This window comes from Octopus bimaculoides, chromosome 5, assembly GCF_046866305.1.
Source record: "Octopus bimaculoides isolate indiv1 chromosome 5, ASM4686630v1, whole genome shotgun sequence".
Classification (NCBI taxonomy): domain Eukaryota; kingdom Metazoa; phylum Mollusca; class Cephalopoda; order Octopoda; family Octopodidae; genus Octopus; species Octopus bimaculoides.
Genome location: NC_142932.1, coordinates 30,627,792 through 30,650,959, shown reverse-complemented (window position 1 = coordinate 30,650,959; position 23,168 = coordinate 30,627,792). Strand labels below are relative to the sequence as shown.

Below are 23,168 nucleotides of genomic sequence, written 5' to 3'. Positions count from 1 at the left end.
TTGGCTTGCCGGGTCTTCTCACGCACAGCACATTTCCAAAGGTCTCGGTCAGTAGTCATCACCTCGGTGAGGCCCAATGTTCGAAGGTCTTGCCTCACCACCTCAGCCCAGGTCTTCCTGGGCCTACCTCTTCCACGGGTTCCCTCAACTGTTAGGGAGTGGCACTTTTTCACGCAGCTATCCTCATTCATTCTCACCACATGTCCAAACCAGCGCAATCGTCTCTCTTGCACACCACTACTGATGCTTCTTATGTTCAGCTTTTCTCTCAAGATACTTACACTCTGACGGGTATGCACATTTACATTTACATATATATATATTCGAAACGTCTAGTTACAATAGAAGTAGCTGACGAAAGAATAATTCCAAGTGGCTACCTGTTTTCCTATGTGTTCGTTCTGTTGTCTGTAATTCATTTTTCTAACGTCCTGTACCCTGATATGCATCTATATGCACATGTAGATGTAAGTATGTGCATATATGTGTGTATACATGCATATATATTCTTTCTATTATATATATATATATATATATATACATATATATATTAATCATAAGGAGACATTAAAGTGTCTATCTGCTAGAAATGAGAGTTAAACTCCTCATATCGACCACCAAAACATTAACATTGAAAATAACAGAATCAACAGTATTCAGGCAAGTGGATCAAAAGAAATCTCTCAAATTTTGGGGTGGTCCAAATGAGGATTTTTAACTCTCATCTCTAGCAGGTAGACACTTTAATGTGGCCTGATTAATATGATTTTAATTCTATAGCTATATAATGCTGTTTTAGGCCTGCAACAACCTATGTCTATGTTGCTTTTATTATCATCGATTTGTATTGCCTTCAATAATAATAGCAATATTAATATCTATATAAATATTCACTTCTGAATATTTTGCTGCTGGTATATATATATATATCTGCTGGGTTCCGCTGCTCTACATTGATAAGGGGCAACACCCTGAAACTAGTCTGTCTGTAGATGCCGGACCAGCAAGAGTAAGTGGCTGACCTCCCCTGTTCGAAGGTTATAATAGACACAGGTTCGTGTATCACAAAGCTAGCTAGAGGCGATGGCCTCTTGGAGCTAATCAACAGCAGCATTCGTCCTATTTTTCTGGACTGCCATGTTAGCTTGGTGATAACTATTAATATATATATATCAGAGTAATTGCGCTAAGCAGTGTTTATGTATAATCAGAATTTAGGTTAGTTTAGATATGTTTGTCACATATTTCAACTGGTAAAGGCAAATACACTTCAGTTAACGTGGAGAAAAAAAAAATCTCTCTTATAGTAAAAAGGTGTGAAAACACCTCATTTGTTCAGTGTTACCCTTTCTCAGGAATCTCCTAATGTACCTAAGAGAGGTAACCCTAAACGAACTGATAAAGCTTATAGCTTTATATATATATATATATAAATTCAAAAAGGGATAAAAATCTTTTACAAGAATTTTATCAGGAAGCCAGTGTGTAAAAAAATTCATAAGGGAAATTTCTATTCCCAAGAATATAATTATTTGTTTATATAAATATAAACGAATATATATATGTGTGTGTGTGTGTGTGTGTGTGTGTGTGTGTGTGTGTGTGTGTGTGTGTGTGTGTGTGTGTAAAAACATACAGGCATAGATATAAATACATATACACATACATGTTAATACATGCTCACTTATAAATGCGTGTGTATTATATAACATTATTATGGAGAATGGGTTAAGTACACTGCCAAATTAATGTCACTACCATCTTTTCCATCACCATGACAACCACCGCTATACCCCCTCCTTCCTTTCACAATCATCACACCTACTGTACCACCAAAATGAACCACAAAATATAATACCCTAGAAAATTGTACAAATTATTTAGCTCGGTGTGAAGGAAGTAGCTTCGGTCATCAGTACATTGTAATGACCAGTGCTATCGGACACTTTCATTGTATGCTTGATAACTGGTTGCCAAAGAACAAACAAGTGATTAATAGGTGAGAGCAGTAACTAAACGAACTCTACTAATTATTATCTGAGAAACAGAGACAACAGGGTTTTAAGAAGGCAACATGATTGTAGCAGAGAATTAAGGACAAAAGGCAATCACATCTTGTGGTCTGTCCATCAGTCCATCAGTTTTGTTATTTGTCAGTGAGTGTAGAGTAGGTAGTGTAATTATCACAGGAAATGGATGAACATAACATTTTGAAGAGGAAAACAAAGGACACAAAAAGCAAATCAAAGAAATAAAGAAAAAAAAAATACGGTAACATTAATCAAGGAAAAAACATGAAAGAACAGATACACACATATACACAAACATACACTCCAAAACATACTCATACACATACAAACACACACATATACATAAACATATATTTATAAATATATAAATATATCTATACATACTACATACATAAATATCTGTCTATCTGTCCATCTACCTATCTATTGGTCTATTTACCTCTTTATTTCTCTTTATCTCTCTCTCTCTCTCTCTCTCTTTGTGTGTGTGTCATCATCATCATCATCATCATTATAATTTAACATCTGGCATGAGTTGGATGATTTGACAGGAGCTGACAAGGCTGGGAACCATACCAGGTTCCAATTGTCTGTTTTGGCATGGTGTCCACAGCTGGATACCCTTCCTAATGCCAACCATCTTACAGAGTGTACTGGGTGCTTTTTACGTGGCACCAGCACCAGTGCTTATTATGTACCACCATCACCAACAAGGTCAACAAGTACCTTACAACATAAAAAAAAGGCAAAATATATACAGGGTGGCCCAAAAGTAGGTTTAAAGTTATCACATAGGCACTTTAAATTTCTTTTAAAACATTTTATTACATTTAGATTTCTATCTAACAATTAACTAAATTAACATAGTATAATGGTTTCATATTTTTTTATAATTAAGATCTAAACTATTAATGTATGAATGTGAAAGAGACAGTTGAATAACTGTAAACCTGCTTTGGGGCTACTCTGTATAATCATTCATTGTCTGTTTTCCATGCTGGCATGAGTTGGATGGTTTTACAAGATCCAATGAGGAAGAGGACTGTGTCAGGTTGCAATGTCTACATGGCTTTTACAGTTGGATGTCCCTTCTAATGCCAACCACTCTACAGAATGTGCTGGATGTCTTTTTGTAGCACAGGCACTAGTGAGGTCATCAAGTAACTCGTAAAACAAGAACCCTTAACAGAAAAGGGGCAGGGGTGAAGTATTGGAGACGGCTTTGAGCTAGATGTAAAAAAAGTTTAAAGTATGATAGAGGGGGAGAAACAGGCATCTTGCTGCAGAGGAGATATATGGTTACCCAAGCAGATAAAGAAGAAAGAATGGTGGAGATGAGGTGTCAAGGTGTAACCTGGGGTATAAGGAGGTGAATAAGTAGAGAATATGGATTGAGAATCAAGGATGGCTGAGTGGGTCGGTTCAAGAGTGTGAAAGGAGAATGAGAGATAGTAGAGATGAGGGTAGAGGTGAATGAAGTGAATGGTAAACATGGGTGGGAGGCATGGTAAGCTTGGAAGAAGGTGAAGGAAAATAGGGGTGGATCAGCATAGGAGGTAATACACACATCTTATTTCTTTATTGCCCACAAGGGGATAAACATAGAGGGGACAAAAAGGACAGACAAAGGGATTAAGTCGATTACATCGACCCCAGTGCGTAACTGGTACTTAATTTATCGACCCTGAAAGGATGAAAAGCAAAGTCAACCTCGGCAGAATTTGAACTCAGAACGTAGCGGCAGACAAAATACCACTAAGCATTTCACCCGGCACGCTAACTTTTCTGCCAGCTCGTCACCTTATACATACATACATCTTGTGCACCTATAGATCACACAAGGTGCACTGTGTGGCATTTCTACCCACCTCTTTCCAAGAAACTATGAGAGGCCAATTCTTTGATGCTACCAAAATCCTCTCTTCTTTTCTAGAAATTAAAACCTTTGTGTTTGCTAAGTTGAACCTGAGGCCACTCAATTTAAAATTTTGTTTCCATGCTTGAATTTTTTCTCTAGACCTTCCAGAGTTTTTGCTATAAGCACTAAATCATCAGCATACAGGAATTCCCATAGGCAGTCAGTCTCTGTTATGATTAAATAGGACAGGGTTAAGAACAGAGCCCCAGTGGACACCAACTTGCACTTCATATTCTTTACTCAACTCATTTCCACTCCTCACTTTTCTGATTGCATCTCTGTGTATTGTTAGCATGTCCTTAAGGGACATTTTGACTATATAATTATCTACCTTAATAGCAGGCCCCCTCAGGTAAACATCAGGAAGACCCTTTTCCTTCCACACATTTTTCACATTCAACAACCTCTCAGGATGAGAAATATACACTTTCATCTGGGAAGAAAACCTCTACAGTACTAGTTTCACAAAAAATAAATGCACCCAGTTCACACTGTAAAGTGTTTGATGATAGGAAGGGCATCTGGCCTATCATACCTCAACTCAATGCCACACATACACACACACGTGTAACATAACAGACAAAGGAAAACACAGAGTGTTGGTTGACTAATTGCTAGTTCCCAGCGGACCAGTTAATTACTATTTTATCAGTCTGTTCGAAAAATGCACTTAAAGACTGATGTACCAAATGATTTACAAATCTTTACTAGTAATTTTTACTCAAGGTCAATCAATGAAAATCAGTACAAAGTTTGTTTCTCCCTTTCTCTCTAATTATCTGTTTTCTCTTTCTCTCTCTCACTTGCTTCCTGTTTCTTTATTTTCCTTTCTGCACGAAGAAATCTATATACCTGTCATTGTAATGAGATTAGTCCAAAAAAGAGACTTAACACCTCGCGCTTTCATATTCCGGCATTATAAAAGAATGATATATATATATATATAAAAAAGCATTAGAAAAGAATGATATATATATATAAAAAAAAGCAGATTTAGGGTCATTCGTAGCATCCTTGTGTAGCATCCATTTAGGCCATTTGATAATTTCTTTATCAGTGTCCCTGCTTCACTGCTACATAATAGCACTGATGCGACAGTTGCAATGAACAGTGTGATACTCCACCACCACACTACAGACCTCTACTGCTACTCAACACCACAATACAACATGTTCTTAATAATGCATTTAATCTCCACACAACACAATTCCACAACCAAGCTGCAACCAGAAACCTTACCCCATTGCCACACATCATCACAAAACATACCCACACATACGCCATACAGGATAACTTCAGTAAAATATGTGATAATGAACTCACGTAACTACTGTATTCAGGCCACATGCTTTTAGTTTCTTCAAAACAGACATCCAATATTGTGGAACAATCCTAAAGTAATGGACAGATCCAGCTAAAATGCGAATCTTCTTTCCTTTCAAATAGAACTGCTGCTTTTCAAATGTCAAAGATTGAGTCGGTGGAGCAGAAAAGGCTTCTCCTTGGATATTTCTGCAAAATGAAAATAGAGAGAAACATTATAGAATATTATCAAAATAAACTTTTTTCTTTTTGCTATAGAAGCAGTAAATGTTTTGTTAGGTTTGTTAACCCCTAAAAAGAGAACTGGGCCTGATCCATTGCTCCAATATTTCTGAGTTAGAAAATAAATAAAAAAAAAAACACAAGAGTCAATGTCTTCTAGAATATATATAGATATACTCTTTATGTGTATATTGAAAAATGTCTTACATAGTAAAATGTTTAATTTAATCTAATTTTATTCGCCTCAGGTTATATCATGCTGATGATTTCAAATAAGAATGAAATGGTGCTATATGTGACCAGATATTTTAAGATTTTCGTAATGAATAAGAAAAAAGAAATTAAATATATATATTCTGTACATCTAATTCATTGCTCTTTGATTTAAAATTCAGCTTCTAATCCTACTGTGATTGAGCTAGAAACACTTAACTCTCTTACAATAATTATTAGTTTCATCAGGACACACCATATATGCAAGATGTTGTTTTACATAATTTTAAACACATATGGCCATTTTATATCTTGTAAAATTAGTTTTGTCTTCTTCAGGTTAAAAGCATCATTAAGCTTCATTTCTAAAAAAGTTAACATCATAGCACCTTGCTATCTTCACTACAACTCTGATAATAATATTTGTTACCATAATCTGAAAACTATATCAGAAGGAAGGAATTCCAACCACGCTTCATGGTTTGCTACCTCAACAGCTCCTTTATAGGAACCATGTCCGGTTTCGACTCCTATTCCTCTACCGTTCAAAGGTCATGCTTCACCAGCTATCCCATGTCTTCCTGAGTCTATCTCTTCAACAGGTTATATATATATATATATATATAAATTGTAAATGCAAAAATAAAAACAAAACACAAAGGATTCTGCGGTACACGTGTTTCAAGCTTTATAGTTGTTACATCAGTGTATAATTGACAGTATAAAGCTATCTTCAGCCGCAAATGTATTCTCTCCCAAGAATTATATCACATAGACGTTAAAGGAGGAAGAAAGATGAGATATAAGAGGTGAGGTTCCGTTATATATATATATATATATATATATATATATATATATATATATATAAATATGCCTGTATATATGTATGTATGTGCAAGTGTATATATATGTGTGCATGTGTGTGTGTACATATGGATATTTATGCATATGTATACACATGAAGACGTGTATATATATGTGAATGTGAGAACATACATGTGTGTACGTAGATGCAGGTGTGTATGTATGGGTGTGTGTATTTGTGTGTGTGGATATATGTATACACGCATGTGCAGATGTGTGGATGTATGTGTATGTAGATGTATGTGTGTGACTAAATAAGAGCGCACCATACCAACTGTGAAAAATGAACAAAATGACCTCAAATTAATAGATTCAGAAAGGTCATCTTTTGACAAGAGCTCACAACCTTTTTTTGATCACTACCATTTTCAACTACTTTTTGTCTTTTTACCGCCCACCTTTTTTTCTCATTCCTTTCCTTCTTTTTTTTCCTCTTTTCCCTTTTCACACATGCTGTTGTATTTACTTTTTGCATTCTTCTATTATGTTTTTATTTTATTTTTATATTAGTCTTCATATTTTCTGTTTTTATACAGTGAGGCCTAATGTTCAAAGGTCGTGCTTCACCACCTCATCTCAGGTCTTCCTGGGTCTACCTCTTCTACAGGTTCCCTCAACCGCTAGGGTGTAGCACTTTTTCACACAGCTATCCTCATCCATTCTCGCCACATGACCATACCAGTGCAGTCGTCTCTCTTGCACGCCACATCTGATGCTTGTTAGGTCCAACTTTTCTTTCAAGGTACTTACACTCTGTCGAGTATGCACACTGACATTACACATCCAGCGGAGCATACTGGCTTCATATATATATATATATATATATATGATATTTACCACATGAACTATGATGAAAAAAATTTGAGAAGGATATGGTATGTAATTTTTTCGTGCAGGGGTTCCTTGAGACATGCAATTTATTTTTAGGGTTATGCAAGGGTAAATAGTTGAGAAACATTGGTATACTTTGTCTGAAAAATTAGATGGAATGATCATGGCTGGAATGCCTTTCATCAAGAGATGACCTGAGGTAAAGCCACCCCCACCTGCTCCACCATCAACCCTCTGATATTCCACCCCCACCCCCCATGTTTTTTCTTAAAGAAGCCAACCTACAAATGTTTATATTGAATACCAATCACATCAGTCTCTTTAAAAGCCCCGTAAAGGTCATGATTAACTAAATGAAAGACAGAAAGATCATCAGAGATGACTGAAGGAAGAATACAACAGACTGACATGTTGGTATGTGGCTGGTATGTGAGGAATTAGGAGAGAGCAGATGATGAAGAGAAAGGGGTTCAGGAAAAGAGAGGATAGGGGGGAAGAGCGGAAAAGATAGAAAAACAGGGAGGAAGAGGGAGAGAGAGACAGACAGGGTGTGAGAGACAGAGAGAAACAAACGAAAGAAAGAAAGAAAGAAAAAGAAAGATAGAGAGAAAGAAGGGTGTTGGGTAACATGTAATCTTGTTATGAGATTAAGTTAAAACATTTCCTCCTAAATTTGACATAGAAAATATCCTAATGGCCGATGAGGGAGTGCCTGTGTGGTTGTATGCACAACTAGCCTTCTTCCAATCACACCCCACCTACAAGCTAACAAAAAAAGGACATGTTAGATAATATACTGTCTTCTTTGTATTGGGTCATCCCATAAATAATGCGGCCTTTTCAATTACATGAACAGACAGTCAGAGGGGAATGGGATAAACTACCAGCATCAACTTGCTATAAAAGCAGGTAGTAATTTTACATTGTCTTTATTCTTAGTGCAAGTTTTGAGGAGTGCAGTTCAATTTTAACAGTTATTTTTTTCAAAGCTGTAATGGAAGCGACAACGGAGCATATTCGGCATATTTTACTTTATGAGTTCAATAAAGGCAACAATGCAATGAAGAGTGCTAGGAATATTAATGCAGTATGTGGAGATCGGACAAAAAGCATAAGCCAGTGTCAAAGGTGGTTCCAGAAATTCCGAGCCAGAAACTACAGCCCAGAAGATGAGCCTCATCCTGGAAGATCTTAGCGGTATTTCGTCTGCCGTTACATTCTGAGTTGAAATTCCGCCGAGGTTGACTTTGCCTTTCATCCTTTCGGGGTCGATAAATTAAGTACCAGTTATGTACTGGTGTCGATGTAATTGACTTAATCCCTTTGTCTGTCCTTGTTTGTTCCCTCTATGTTTAGCCCCTTGTGGGCAATAAAAGAAATAAGAATAAGTATTAGAGCTGATTTGTTCACCTAAACCTTTGACAGTGGTACTCCAGCATTGCTGCATTCCAGTGACATTTTTAGAAGGACACAACAGGAGAGGAGCAAGAAGCTGGATCTCGCAAGTCTGGACTTAAAAATGCACAAAATATTTTGGCGGGATTTGGCCAGTTTAAATATTAAATTGATATAAAGTTTGCTTACTTCTTATGTTACTCATAAAAGAATGACTCAGCCCATTAGATTTATCAGATTACATTGTATGCTTGAGTTGTGGCTTCTGTCCACTCCCATGTCATGAAAAGTGGACTGTGACAATTCTGTTAAACAGACAACTGACAAGTAATCAGACGTTCAAATGGCGATGAGTTGGACATCTTGAATTTTTCTTTTTTTTTTTTTTTTGTATGAAATCAAACGAAAAATCGTTTTAACATGGAAGATTTATTGGCTTCCATGGTACAGTTGTAACAGCAGCAACAACATCTTGATAATTAACACAGATACATGGAAAAAAATCATGAGACCGAGGTTAAATGAAACTTCGAAAATTGCCCATGGTGTTTCAGGATAAAAATTATATTTTAAGGGTGAATTGATAAGTGACATTACATTTCGTGAAAGAACCTTAAAAGCTAGTTTTTGTGTTAAACAATACCACAAATTTATTCGGTACAGACTGGATGGAATTATTTAACTTATGGACCACCCCATAAATCTTTTCTGTAAAAATGTGAATGGTTTTTCCACCAGTACAAATAAATCAGACGAATTGAAAGAAAAAGTTAAGAAATATTTTTCCAGAAGTTCTGTCTGGTAAATTAAGTCTGTGCACCAAAACAAAGGCGAGATTTCAAATAAAAGAAAATGCCATACGGATATTTAAACAAAAAAACTGTACCATTCGCAGAGTTAGAACAGGTAAACTTAGAGTTAGAGAGACTAGAAAAATTTGTAGTTATCCAAAAAGTGGAATACAGTCAATGTGTATCACCGACTGTGTACGTGAAGAAAACAAATAATAAAATCAGTGTGTTCTGATTTTTCTATTGGTTTAAACGAATGTCTTAAAACGAGCTACTATCTGCTACCTACTCTGGAGGATATTTTTGCAAAATGAAACAATGGCAAAATATTTTCTAAATTAGATCTCTCTGACGCATACCTACAAATTAGAGTAGATGATGAATGCTCTAAATACCTAACAATTAACACACATCAAAGACTGTATAAATACAACAGGTTACCATTTGGTTTAAAAGTTGCACCAGTGATTTTTCAACTGATTATGGATGTAATATTAGCAGACTGTGAATCTTCAATTCCATATCTGGATGATATACTTATTGAAAGCAAATCCAGGGATCAACACGTAGAGCATGTAAAATATGTATTCAATAAAATTAGGCATTACGGCTTTACTTTGAGTGAAGAAGTGTGAATTTTTCTAACAGAAAATCAGATATTTAGGACAAATCATTGACAGAAATGGACATCGACCAGATCCGTCAAGGGCAGACACAATTAAAAATATGCTCCCTCCAACAAATATAGCAACCTTACAAGCATTTTTAGGACTGGCAAATCATTACTAAAATTATACTCCAAATATGCATAAGGTGAGGGTTCCACTGAATAATCTGCTGAAAAAAGATATGAAATGGAATTGGTCGGTAAAATTGTCAAAAGGCATCTGACGAAATTAAAAAAGTATCAATATCTAATTTGTTGTTAACACATTTTGATCCTGCAGCGGAGACCGTTGTAACTTTAGATGCTTCTGAGTACGGTATAGGAGTAGTGATGCTACATAAATATAAAGATAGTAACACGAAAGCGGTGGTTCATGGTTCACATTCTCTGATAATAGCAGAGAAAAATTATAGTCAAATCGAAAGAGAAGCTCTAGAGATTATTTTTGCAGTAAAAAAATTTCACAGATTTTTACATTGTAGAAGTTTTCATCTACAGACTGATCATCATCCGTTATCAATATATGGGTCAAAGAAAGGAATCCTTATCCATACAGCTAATAGGCTACAATGCTGGAGTAAGATATTATTAGGATTTCAAGATGGAGTATATACCATCCAAGAAATTAGGTCATGCTGATTGTCTATCAAGACTGATTTTAAAAAAATGCTGAACCATTGGAAGATTGACAGCATGATGATGACGATGATGATGATGATGATGACAATGAGGATGATGATGGTGATGATGACGACAATGCTGATGATGATGATGATGATGATGATAATGATGATAATGAGGATGAAAATGATGGTGGTGATGATGATGATGAGGATGATGACGATGCTGACGATGATAATGATAATGATGATGACAATGATGATGATGATGACGATGATAATGATCATGATAATGATGATGATGATGCTGACAAAGATGGTGATGACAATGATGAAAAGGAAGATTGCTGACAAGAGGACGGTGTAATTATTAAAGAAATTGGAAGAATGTTATTCCTGGTAAAAGGAAAAAATATTGAACATAAAAGACATATTACCCAACTTGGAAAAAAAATTCACGGAAAAAACAGTCATGAGAAATGAAATCCCCATGGAAGTATTATTGTACAACACGTTTGAGGTACCAACACCCAAAAAATTTGAAACTATACATTGTAGCACCAGAAAACAGAAAACAACGGAAACACTGGAATTAAACCCTTAAGTGTAAGAGATATTAAAACTCTGAGCAGAGTTCAATTCTCAAAAGGGGAGAAGAGAGGGAAGACTCATTCTAAAAAAGGGAAGATGTGATATCCAACCACCCCTTTGTGACTAAAAGTCAACTGAGACATTTCTATTAAACAAGCAATTGTTGAGTCATTAGCATTTCGGGTTGGTAAGCAGTTCACTGTGAGCTGTTGATGTAGAGCTTTGAGTCTTGTGTAATAATTAATAGTAGTGCATCATGTAAATACTTTCTTTCCCCACTGCTTTATATTATATTATATTATATATCCAACATACAAGATTATAAAACTTACCTTTTAATACTTTCTTTAGTTAATGATCCCCTGTCTACACTGGGAGTGTCTTTTGTAAAACAACTTTAAAAGAAAATAAACAGGAAAATATTTGGCCTCCCCACCCACCGATTATGGCTTCATATTCATAAAGAATTATAATTGTGAACCCTGAAGCCTCCACCTCACTTCACTCCCCACCCCACTCTGCCATCTCCTCTTAGAGGTTTGGACAGTGCAGGCTTTGTATTTGATACATTGGAGAAGAAGAAGAAGAAGAAGAAGAAGAAGAAGAAGAAGAAGAAGAAGAAGAAGAAGAGACTGAGCAGAAGAGGGGAGAAGGAAAAGAAGAGCAGACAGAGAAGAGAAGGAAAAGGAGGAGGAGGAAAAAATGGAGAAAAAAAAGAAGGGAAAAGAGAGAAGATGAAGTAGTAGTAGTAGTAGTAGTAGCAGCAGCATCTTCAACTTCAAAATCTCTCCAGCATATCCTGACACCAGAGAACATTCTAGTAAAAGAAAAGATATGTAGTCTGTTTCAGAGTTGAAGAGCACCACACCCATGAAGAAGAATGAGGATAATGATGATGATGATGATGATGATGATGATGATAACGATGATGATGAAGATTGTGATGGCAATGATGAAAAGGAAGATGACAATGATGATGTTCATGATGCTTCCCTAATAATAATAATAATAATAATAATAATAATAATAATAATAATAATAATAAAAATAAAGAAAAGGTGGCGAAATGCTAAGTGATATTTCGTCTGTCTTTACGTTCTGAGTTCAAATTCCGCAGAGGTTGAGTTTGCCTTTCATCCTTTCGGGGTCGATAAATTAAGTACCAGTTGCGTACTGGGATCGATCTAATCGACCCCCCCCCCCCGTCTCCCCCAAAATTTTGAGCCTTCTGCTGAGAATAGAAAAGAATAAAAATAATAATAATAAAAATAATTTTGTTTTGTCGACCCTGAAAGGATGAAAGCCAAGTTGACATTGGCAGAATTTGAACACTGAAAGAAAAGTCAGATGAAATATTGTTAAGCATTTTTCCCAACAGGCTAACAATTCTGCCAATAGTAGTAATAGTAGTAGTAAATAATAATAATAATAATAATAATAATAATAATAATAATAATAATAATAATAATAATAATAACCTTTTCTACTATAAGCACAAGGCTTGAAATTTGGGGGAAGGGGATAGTCAATTACATCGACCCCAGTATTCAACTGGTACTTAATTTATTGACCCCCGAAAGGATAAAAGGTAAAATCGACCTCAGTGGAATTTGAACACAGAACACAGTGACAGGTGAAATAACACCAAGCATTTCGTCTAGTGTGCTAATAATAATAATGATAATAATAGCTGCCCTGATGCAGTCCCAGGTAGTGGCTCTCATGGCTTCTGATCTTAAATGACAGGAGTGGCTGTGTGGTAAGTAGCTTGCTTACGAACCACATGGTTCCGGGTTCAGTCCCACTGCGTGGCACCTTGGGCAAATGTCTTCTACTATAGCTTCAGGCCGACCAAAGCCTTGTGAGTGGATTTGGTAGACAGAGACTGAAAGAAGCCCGTCGTATATATGTATATATATATATATATGTGTGTGTGTGTATGGTTGTGTGTCTGTGTTTGTCCCCCAACATCGCTTGACAACCGATGGTGGTGTGTTTACGTCCCCGTAACTTAGCGGTTCGGCAAAAGAGACCGATAGAATAAGTACTAAGCTTATAAAGAATAAGTCCTGGGGTTGATTTGCTCGACCAAGGGCGGTGCTCCAGCATGGCCGCAGTCAAATGACTGAAACAAATAAAAGAGTAAAAGAATATGTACATTGTTTTGTCTTGACATAAAAGATGGGCTACAGCAAATATTCTGCTTAATACCACAGATTTGCTTGTCAATTGTTTGACCGTAACCAGTTGAGCATGTCCCTTGGTGGCTGACGATATGTGCATCTCTGATCATGAGCAGAAGTAGTGGGGGAGCATCATAGCCATGTGTTGAGAGGAATTCTTTGAGGTTTGAATAATTCCCCTCTGGAAACATAGGTGTTTTGCTCAACATCCTTAAACAAACCTTATTCAGGGACCTTTTGAGCAGGATGGGCTATCCGACCTGAAGAAAATTCTAACTGGGCCCCACCTGTGAGGTCATGCGCTGTTTATCTTGATATGAGATCACCATGTCGCACACATATGTTTGTGATGCATCTGCCTGGGGTACCCTTATCATTAGGGTAGTCATATACTGGGCTTCGTATATTTTACCCCAGTGTCCCTTTGATGGCATACACTGCCCTCTCACTCAATAAATAATAATAATAATGATGCTAATAACAATAATAATAATCACTTAAAAACCTTAAGGTGTATAATTAACTATTAACAATATATCTACCATTTTTGTTAACCTAGTTTTCACATGACTTACATACAACTAGTACTTGCCAAGTTTATGTAGCTGTCACCTCAGAACTTGACTTCTCAGGAGCAAAGAAAGCATGTAGGACAGCAGACAAAAGGTAACTTATAACAGCTACAGGCTGTGGACTCAAATCGTTTTCTTTCATATGGAAAAGAAAAAAGAATGAATCTGATTCATAACCTCATTAGTACATCTCAGCAGCAGTAAAGAAAATAATAGGAAATAAGGGTTAAACAGAATTTCCAAATGTGAATGAAAACATTCAGAATTAAATTGTAATAAATAACACAAATATATGTGTATATATATATATATAATATATAGTATATATATATATATATATATACTCTTTTACTCTCTTTTACTTGTTTCAGTCTTTTGACTGTGGCCATGCTGGAGCACCGCCTTTAGTCGAGCAAATTGACCCCAGGACTTATTCTTTGGAAGCCTAGTACTTATTCTACCGGTCTCTTTTGCCAAACCGTTAAGTTATGGGTACGTAAACACACCAGCATCGGTTGTCAAGCGATGTTGGGGGACAAACACAGACACACAACCATACACACACACACACACATATATATATATATATATATATATATATATATATATATATATATATACATATATACGACGGGCTTCTTTCAGTTTCCGTCTACCAAATCCACCCACAAGGCTTCGGTTGGCCTGAGGCTATAGTAGAAGACACTTGCCCAAGATGCCATGCAGTGGGACTGAACCTGGAAGCATGTGGTTGGTAAGCAAGCTACTTACCACACAGCCACTCCTACGCCTATATATATATGGGCTGAGGTGGTGAGGCAAGACCTTCGTACATTGGGCCTCACCGAGGCGATGACTACGGACCGAGACCTTTGGAAATGGGCTGTGCGTGAGAAGACCCGGCAAGCCAAGTAAGATCGTTGCCAGTGCCCCTGGACTGGTTCTTGTGCGGGTGGCACATGAGATGCACCATTTTGAGCGTGGCCGTTGCCAGTACCGCCTGACTGGCTCCTGTAGGATTTTCGAGCGAGATCGTTGCCAGTGCCCCTGGACTGGCTTGTGCGGGTGGCACATAAAAGACACCATTTCGAGCGTGGCCGTTTTCGTGCGGGTGACACGTAAAAGCACCCACTACACTCTCTGAGTGGTTGGCGTTAGGAAGGGCATCCAGCTGTAGAAACTCTGCCAAATCAGACTGGAGCCTGGTGTTGCCATCCGGTTTCACCAGTCCTCAGTCAAATCGTCCAACCCATGCTAGCATGGAAAGCGGACGTTAAACGATGATGATATATATATATATATATGGGGACGAGAATGGGGCCCAATTACGCCAACCTCTTTGTTGGTTACATTGAGGCCCAAGTATTCTCCCAATTCTCCGGTCCGACCCCGGAACTATACGGTCGCTACATAGATGACTGTATAGGAGCCACCTCCCTCTCCCGCGAACAGCTCTGCCTTTTCATCTCCTTCCTCTCTAACTTCCACCCCGCTCTTGACTTTACTTCCACCATCTCTGACACCTCTGTCAACTTCCTCGACATCTCTCTTTCCATCAACTCTCTCACTTCCTCCGCCTTCTTCAAACCCACTGACTCCCACCTCTACCTCAACTTCTCCTCCTCCCATCCATTCCACACCAAACGAGCCATCCCCTACTCCCAGTTCCTCCGCCTCGGACGTTTGTGCAGCCTGGACCAGGATTTCGAGACCCAGTCCCAGTATCTTGCTCGTCTGTTCATGCATCGAGGATACCCCTCCCACCTTGTCCAATCCGCCCTCGCCCGCGCTCGTCGAATCGACCGCACCACCACCCTCTCTCCTCCCCCACACCAATCCCCTAACCGTACCCCCTTCCCACTCCGTTTCCACCCTGCCACCCTACCCCTTCGTCGCAGGATCCTACGGGCCTTCCGTCGCCTCCAGCTCGATCCCACTACCCACCCCATTTTCCCCAACCCACCCCTATCCGCTTTCAAACGCGCCCGCAACCTACGCGATCTACTGGTCCGCAGTACCTTCTCCTCTTCCTCCCCACCCCCACCCGGCTCCTTCCCGTGCTCCAGATCCCGCTGTCACACCTGCCCCTTCATCACCAACACTACCTCTGTCACCGGATCGAACCTACAAACACTTCACATTCCACACAGTTTCACCTGCACCTCCTCCAACCTTATTTACTGCATCAAATGCACCCTATGCAACCAACTCCACGTGGGGCAGACGGGCCGCCGGCTGGCCGACCGTTTCACCGAACACCTAAGGGACGTTCGGCTTGGTTCGGACTCCCCTGTCGGCCGTCACTTCCAACTGCCCAACCACTCTCCCTCTAACATCTCCGCTTTTGGCCTCGCCCTGCACCATGGGTCCACTCCCTCGCGACTCCACTTGGAGCAAAGCTACATTTTCAACCTTAATTCTTCTTTCCACTTCGGACTCAACGCAGCCTTCTCTTCCTTATGACTCTCCCCTTTACGTCCCTGCAACACTTTACATAATTTTTTTTTTTTTTTACCCCCCCCCCCCTCGTCCCCTTTACATTATATCCATTATTCTCTTGTTATTACACTTACTTTTTTCCACTTTTTATCTCACCACTACCTACACGCATACATACCCACACACCTTACATATATACCGCCCACATACATGACAAACATACATACGCGCCCTCACACACACTTAGCCGAACGCACATATATACACACACACACACCCATATATATGCGCACGCCTACATACACAGCCGCATACACATGCACACACATACACACAGGAGTGCACACACAAAATAACACACATACCTGGCACACATACGCACGCACACACATACACACCCCTCACATACATAAAACCACACACACATACACGACACACATACACATATACACACACCTCTCACATACACAATACTCACTCATATACATAACACATACGCACGCACGAAAATATACACAATATACACATACACGCACGCACAAAAAATATACACACACGAGCACACGGAAACACATACAGACACACATAAACACACACACACCCGTACCTAACACTCACAATCCCACACACACACGCACATCCACACATATACACACACACGCACACACCCACATACACACACACTTCTCACCAACACTACACACTCACACAGACACGCATACAATCATACACACATGGACATAAACAACACACGCATACACAATAGCAAACGCACGCACACACACGTACACAGCAACGCACATACACACAACATACACATACACACAAACACACCCGCACGCACAGAAAACATACACATCCACACACGCGCACATACAAAATACACACACACACACGTACACGTACCTAACACCGACAACCCCACACAAACACGAACACACACACACCCAAATAACCACCTGTTGACCTTCTACCTACACTGTCTATAGCGTCCACTAACCAGTCCTGCTACTAATTTCTTCCACTACGTCATACACACACACACAAACACACTAACAGATAAACCACCAAACCATGCACACACACACACACACACACACACACACACACACATACATACGCACACACACGTTCTGTTATCACACACACACTCGCAGACTTTCGCACACGCACAGATTCATCTCCCTTTTTCACTCTCCTATCTTAGAAAGAACTTTTCCCCCACCACCTCCTCTTCCGGTCTTTTCATAATGTAACCTCGTGGGCATCGGTACCATTTTCCTCTTTCTCCGTTCTTCCATTCTCCGAACTTTCCATCTTTCCGACGAAGGGCTATGCCCGAAACGTCATACACTCTCTCTTTCCTTTCCTGAGCGTCCAATAATACTATCCATATCACGTCCTCACTTTGTTGTTTTTTTGTTTTTTTGTTATTGTTTTTTTTAACTATATATATATATATATATATATGTATGTATATATATCATCATCATCATCATCGTTTAACGTCCGCTTTCCATGCTAGCATGGGTTGGACGATTTGACTGAGGACTGGTGAACCAGATGGCTACACCAGGCTCCAATCTGATCTGGCAGAGTTTCTAGAGTTGGATGCCCTTCCTAATGCCAACCACTCCGAAAGTGTAGTGTGTGCTACTTACCACACAGCCACGGCTATGCCTACATATTAAATTCTATTAAACTTGACTCATATTTTTCAAGCAATGAACAACTTTTGTCAAAACTTCATGATAAACAACATTTTTTGTCTTCTCATTCAGGGGTCAGTACAATTTTTCTTTCTCTCTTTCTGTCAGATCATTTTCAACCATACACACCCCATTGAGACTTCTCACACCACCACCACCACCACCATCACCACTGCCTTTCACATTCCTTACTATCACAGTCATGCTTGACTGCCTCATCTGCCACCACAACCACCATTATCACTACCGCCTCCGCCCCTATCACAACTACAGCTCATACTATTATTATCACCCCATTACTGTCTCAGCTATCAATCTACTACCACCCTCTCTATGCCTACTATTACTCTCACCCCAGCAAGAAGAGAAGAGGAAGTGTCATTGAATAATGAGAGAAGGGATCAAAGTGTGCTACACTGTGACACACAGAAATTCCTTTTAGCCTTTATTATTATGACCCACCAACCTCCTTTAACCAGGAGGGCACGGCAATTTTCCTATGTCTAGTGGCTGTAGCAAAAGAGGTGGTATGGTATGGTGGACCCGTTTGAAAGGGCTAAAGTCAGACACTTTCCTCTTTGGCCAAGGCCTCATCAACTTTTTCAAGTTCCACTTGAAAAGGAAGATGAGAGTAGAGAGGGAAGTGCTGTCTCATAGCAAATTTGTTGAAAGGTGGGTGACTGTAGGAAGAATGGCCAGTATGAACGAACCAATTCTGAGGATACACCTGTAAAAAAAGGTAATATAAAAGGAGAAGGGGCTCTATACCCCTTTTTATTTACTGATCAGGCTCCCGTGACTTTTATGGGTTTTTTCCACATGTAACTTTTTGAAGCGCCTCTCCCTATTGGGAGTTTTATTTGTTATATCTTTCTCTGTTTTCCCACTGTTTACACGAACGTTTTCTTTTCGAACAAAACCCTTTGTAACCTTCATCTTGTCTTTGTCCTTACATGTTTTTAATTTATATTAACCCTTGTGGCCAATAAAACCAGAATCAATTATCATTATTATTGAGCGAGAGAGCAGTGCATACCATCAAAGGGACACTGGGGTAAAATATACGAAGCCTATTATACCCATCATGACTAACCGTCTGATAAGGGGTACACCAGGCACATGCATCACAACCATATGTGCGTGACATGGTGATCTCATATCAAGATAAACAGCGCATGACCTCGCAGGTGGGGCCTAGTTAGAATTTTCTTCAGGTCGAGTAGCCCATCCCGCTCAAAAGGTCCCTGAATAAGGTTTGTTTAAGGACCCCCTTTAGTCGAGCAAATCAACCCCAGGACTTATTCTTTGTAAGCCTAGTACTTATTCTATTGAACTCTTTTGCCGAACCGCTAAGTTACGGGGACGTAAACACACCAGCATCGGTTGTCAAGCAATGTTGGGGGACAAACACAGACACACAAACACACACACACACACATATATATATACATATACATATATACAAGGGGCTTCTTTCAGTTTCTGTCTACCCATATTTCCAAAGGTGAATTATTCAAACCCCAAAGAATTCCTCTCAACACATGGCTTAAGAAAAAAATAAGTCCTGAGATTGATTTGTTTGACTAAAACCCTGCAAGGTGGTGCTCCAGCATGGCCACAGTCAAACGACTGAAACAAGTTAAAGAATAAAAGAATGCTCACAGTAATCAAACAAATAATTCTTTTTTTTTTTTTTACTTGTTTAAATATTTTTTTTTCATCCAACAATCTTTTAAAAATTATTGAGCCCCTTTTTCATTTACCAGGCCCTGGTAGATTAAAAAGCAATTAAATTTAAGTCCCTCTGAATTTATTGAGGCCCTTTTAAGTTTTGGTGCCACTTCAAACTGTTTGAGGTCCCTTGATTTAATGAGACCCTCTTTATTTTCTTATGTTTTGAATTAGCCCTTTCTCTAAGTAGTGCCTTTTAAAAAATACTTTGAGCATATGTTTTCCTCTGAAGTTATTAGAGAGCAGTCAACGATGGCAATGCATTATCCAAAGAAATGAACAAGGTAACATCAGCTGTTTGAGTGAAAGATCTTTTTCACAGCTCAAGAGAATATAAGAGCAGTTGCAATCAACTGCCAGTCCAAGTTGGGTGCCTTTAGTTTGATATGCATTGAGTTACTCTTTTACTTGTTTCAGTCATTTGACTGTGGCCATGCTGGAGCACCCCCTTTAGTCGAGCAAATCAACCCCAGGACTTATTCTTTGTAAGCCTAGTACTTATTCTATTGATCTCTTTTGCCGAACCGCTAAGTTACGGGGACGTAAACACACCAGCATCGGTTGTCAAGCAATGTTGGGGGACAAACACAGACACACAAACACACACACACACACATATATATACACATATACATATATACAAGGGGCTTCTTTCAGTTTCTGTCTACCAAATCCACTCACAAGGATTTGGTCGGCCTGAGGCTATAGTAGAAGACACTTGCCCAAGGTGCCACGCAGTGGGACTGAACCCGGAACCATGTGGTTGGTAAGCAAGCTACTTACCACACAGCCACTCCTACGCCTGGCCGTGTCTGCTAAATTTGTTTATTAGTTTCGACATGCACTGTGATATGATTGACTGTAGATATGTAAACATTTGAAAATTACATATGCAAACTCACAGGGGCCCCTGAAACCTATTGCTCCTGGAACCTCACTAGGTCTAAATCTGGCCCTGCAGTAACATCAACAAATGTATTTTCTCAACCAATTCAAACCAGTAAGGGTGTAATATATTATGTATATGTGCATAGTATATATAATCTTCATGTCAGGTTATGAGGGAGTAAGGTTACCAGGGAATATAGTTTTTGTGTGTGCAAGCTGCACAGGTACAATTAACACTAAAAATGTAGAGAAAATAAATTCCATCACATGCCAGGGAGAAAAACTAGTCGTCGATAGCCTCCGTTACCTAGGTAACCAGGTCAGTAGCAAGGGTGGATGCTCTGAGAGCGTAGCTGCAAGAATATGTATAGGCTGGGCAAAGTTCAGAGAGCTCCTACCTCTGCTGGTAAGAAAGGGCTTCTTGCTCAGATTGAAAGACAGACTGTATGATGCCAGTGTGCGAACAGCCATGCTACACAGCAGTGAAACATGGACTGTGATTGCTGAGGACATGCATAGACGTGTAAGAAATGAAGCTAGTATGCTTCGCTAGATGTGTAATATCAGTGTGCGTGCACGACAGAGTGTAAGCATCTTGAGAGAAAAGTTGGGCATAAGAGGCATCAGATGTGGTGTACAAGAGAGATGACTGAGCTGGTATGGTCACGTGATGCGTATCGCTGAGGACAGATGTGTGAAGAAGTGTCACACTCTAATGGTAGAGAGAACCTGTGGAAGAGGTAGACCCAGGAGGACATGGAACGATGTGGTGAAGCACGGTCTCCAAATGTTAGGCCTCACAGAGGCAATGACAAGTGACCAAGGCCTTTGGTGGTATGCCGTGCTACAGACGACCCATCAAACGAAGTGAGTGCGTAGTTGTGGCCAATGTCAGTGTTGTGTAACTGGCCTGCTAAAAGAACCGGACGAGCTGAGTGAAATAATAGCTGTGGCTGATGCCAGTGTTGTCTGACTGGCACCTGCACAAGTGACATGTAAAAAGCACAGTTTGAGAGTCAGACCTCATGGAAGCAGTGACAAACGACTGAGACCTTTGGCAATGCACCATGCTGTGTAGACTTGTCAAGCTAAAGGAGATTGTAGTCATGGCTGATGTCGGCGTCGGGTCAATGGCACCCATGCTAGTGGCACGTAAAAAACACCCACTACATTCTTGGAGTGGTTGGCGTTAGGAAGGGTATCCGGCCGTAGAAACCTTTCAAAATCAGATCAGAACCTGGTGGAGCTCCCTGGCTTGCCAATTTTCAGTCAAACCGTCCAACGCATGCCAGCATGGAAAACGGAAGTTAAATGATGACGATGTCTAAAATATAATATCTAAAATATATATTCATGCAAGTTACAGGGTGGCCTCACTATTGCTGGTGCCATGAAAATGCACCCAGTACTTTCTGTAAAGTGGTTGGCATTAAGAAGGGTATCCACAGCTTTAGAAACCATGACAAAGCAAACATTGAAGCATGACATATTCCTCCGATCCATAGGATCCTGTCAAAACAACCGGCCCATACAAACAAGGAAGAAAACGCTGATGATGATGATGATGATCTATATAAAATGTGCAGATTAAAGATTCATTAAAATAAGGTACCAAGGAAAATACGACAGTTTTTGTTGTTTCAGTTTCGATTTTTTCCTCACCTCCAGTATGGATTTACCCTGGTGCAAAAAATGCTGATCAAGGGCCTTACAAAATGTGTTCAAAATAATATTTAAACTTGACCTGGTTACAAGCAAATAATTTGTATACACAGCTTATAGTTAAACTGATAAGAGTAGATATTAGAACTAGTTCTAAATAAATAAAATTTTTAAAATAAACGACATATAATTAAATATGGTTGTACGAGCCTGAAAGAAAACTGAATTTTAATTCACTATTTTATATTCAACGCATTTTGTCTTAATTCATCGTCAGTTTGCTATACAGTGATATAGTAGAGAGGGTCACCATTGTTGGACTGCTCTTGGCGCTAGCAGTTGGCCTTAATTAGATTATTAACCCTAGATGGAATCATAGGGTGGAGCCTATCCTTCTCCAGATTTAATCGTACGTAACAGATATCTTACAGAAGACAGAATGACAAACTGACAGAAAGAAAGAAGTGGAGAAGAGAAGAATCGACCCTTGTATTTATTGACCCCAAAAGGATGAAAGGC

General features: G+C 39.2%; 2 protein-coding genes across 3 annotated transcripts in view; one reads left to right on the top strand and one right to left on the bottom strand.

Moving 5' to 3' along the window:
- Positions 1-23,168, top strand: part of LOC106869281 (radial spoke head 1 homolog) — a 63,967-nt gene that overhangs the window by 22,197 nt on the left and 18,602 nt on the right. The window lies entirely within an intron of this gene.
- The window catches only part of LOC106869276 (beta-galactosidase-1-like protein 2), a 62,811-nt gene that overhangs the window by 37,437 nt on the left and 2,206 nt on the right, over positions 1-23,168 (bottom strand). Inside the window, exon 2 of the mRNA XM_089352142.1 lies at positions 5,272-5,460. Coding sequence (XP_089208268.1) covers positions 5,272-5,460 — 189 coding nt within the window. The remainder of the gene's footprint in view (positions 1-5,271; positions 5,461-23,168) is intronic.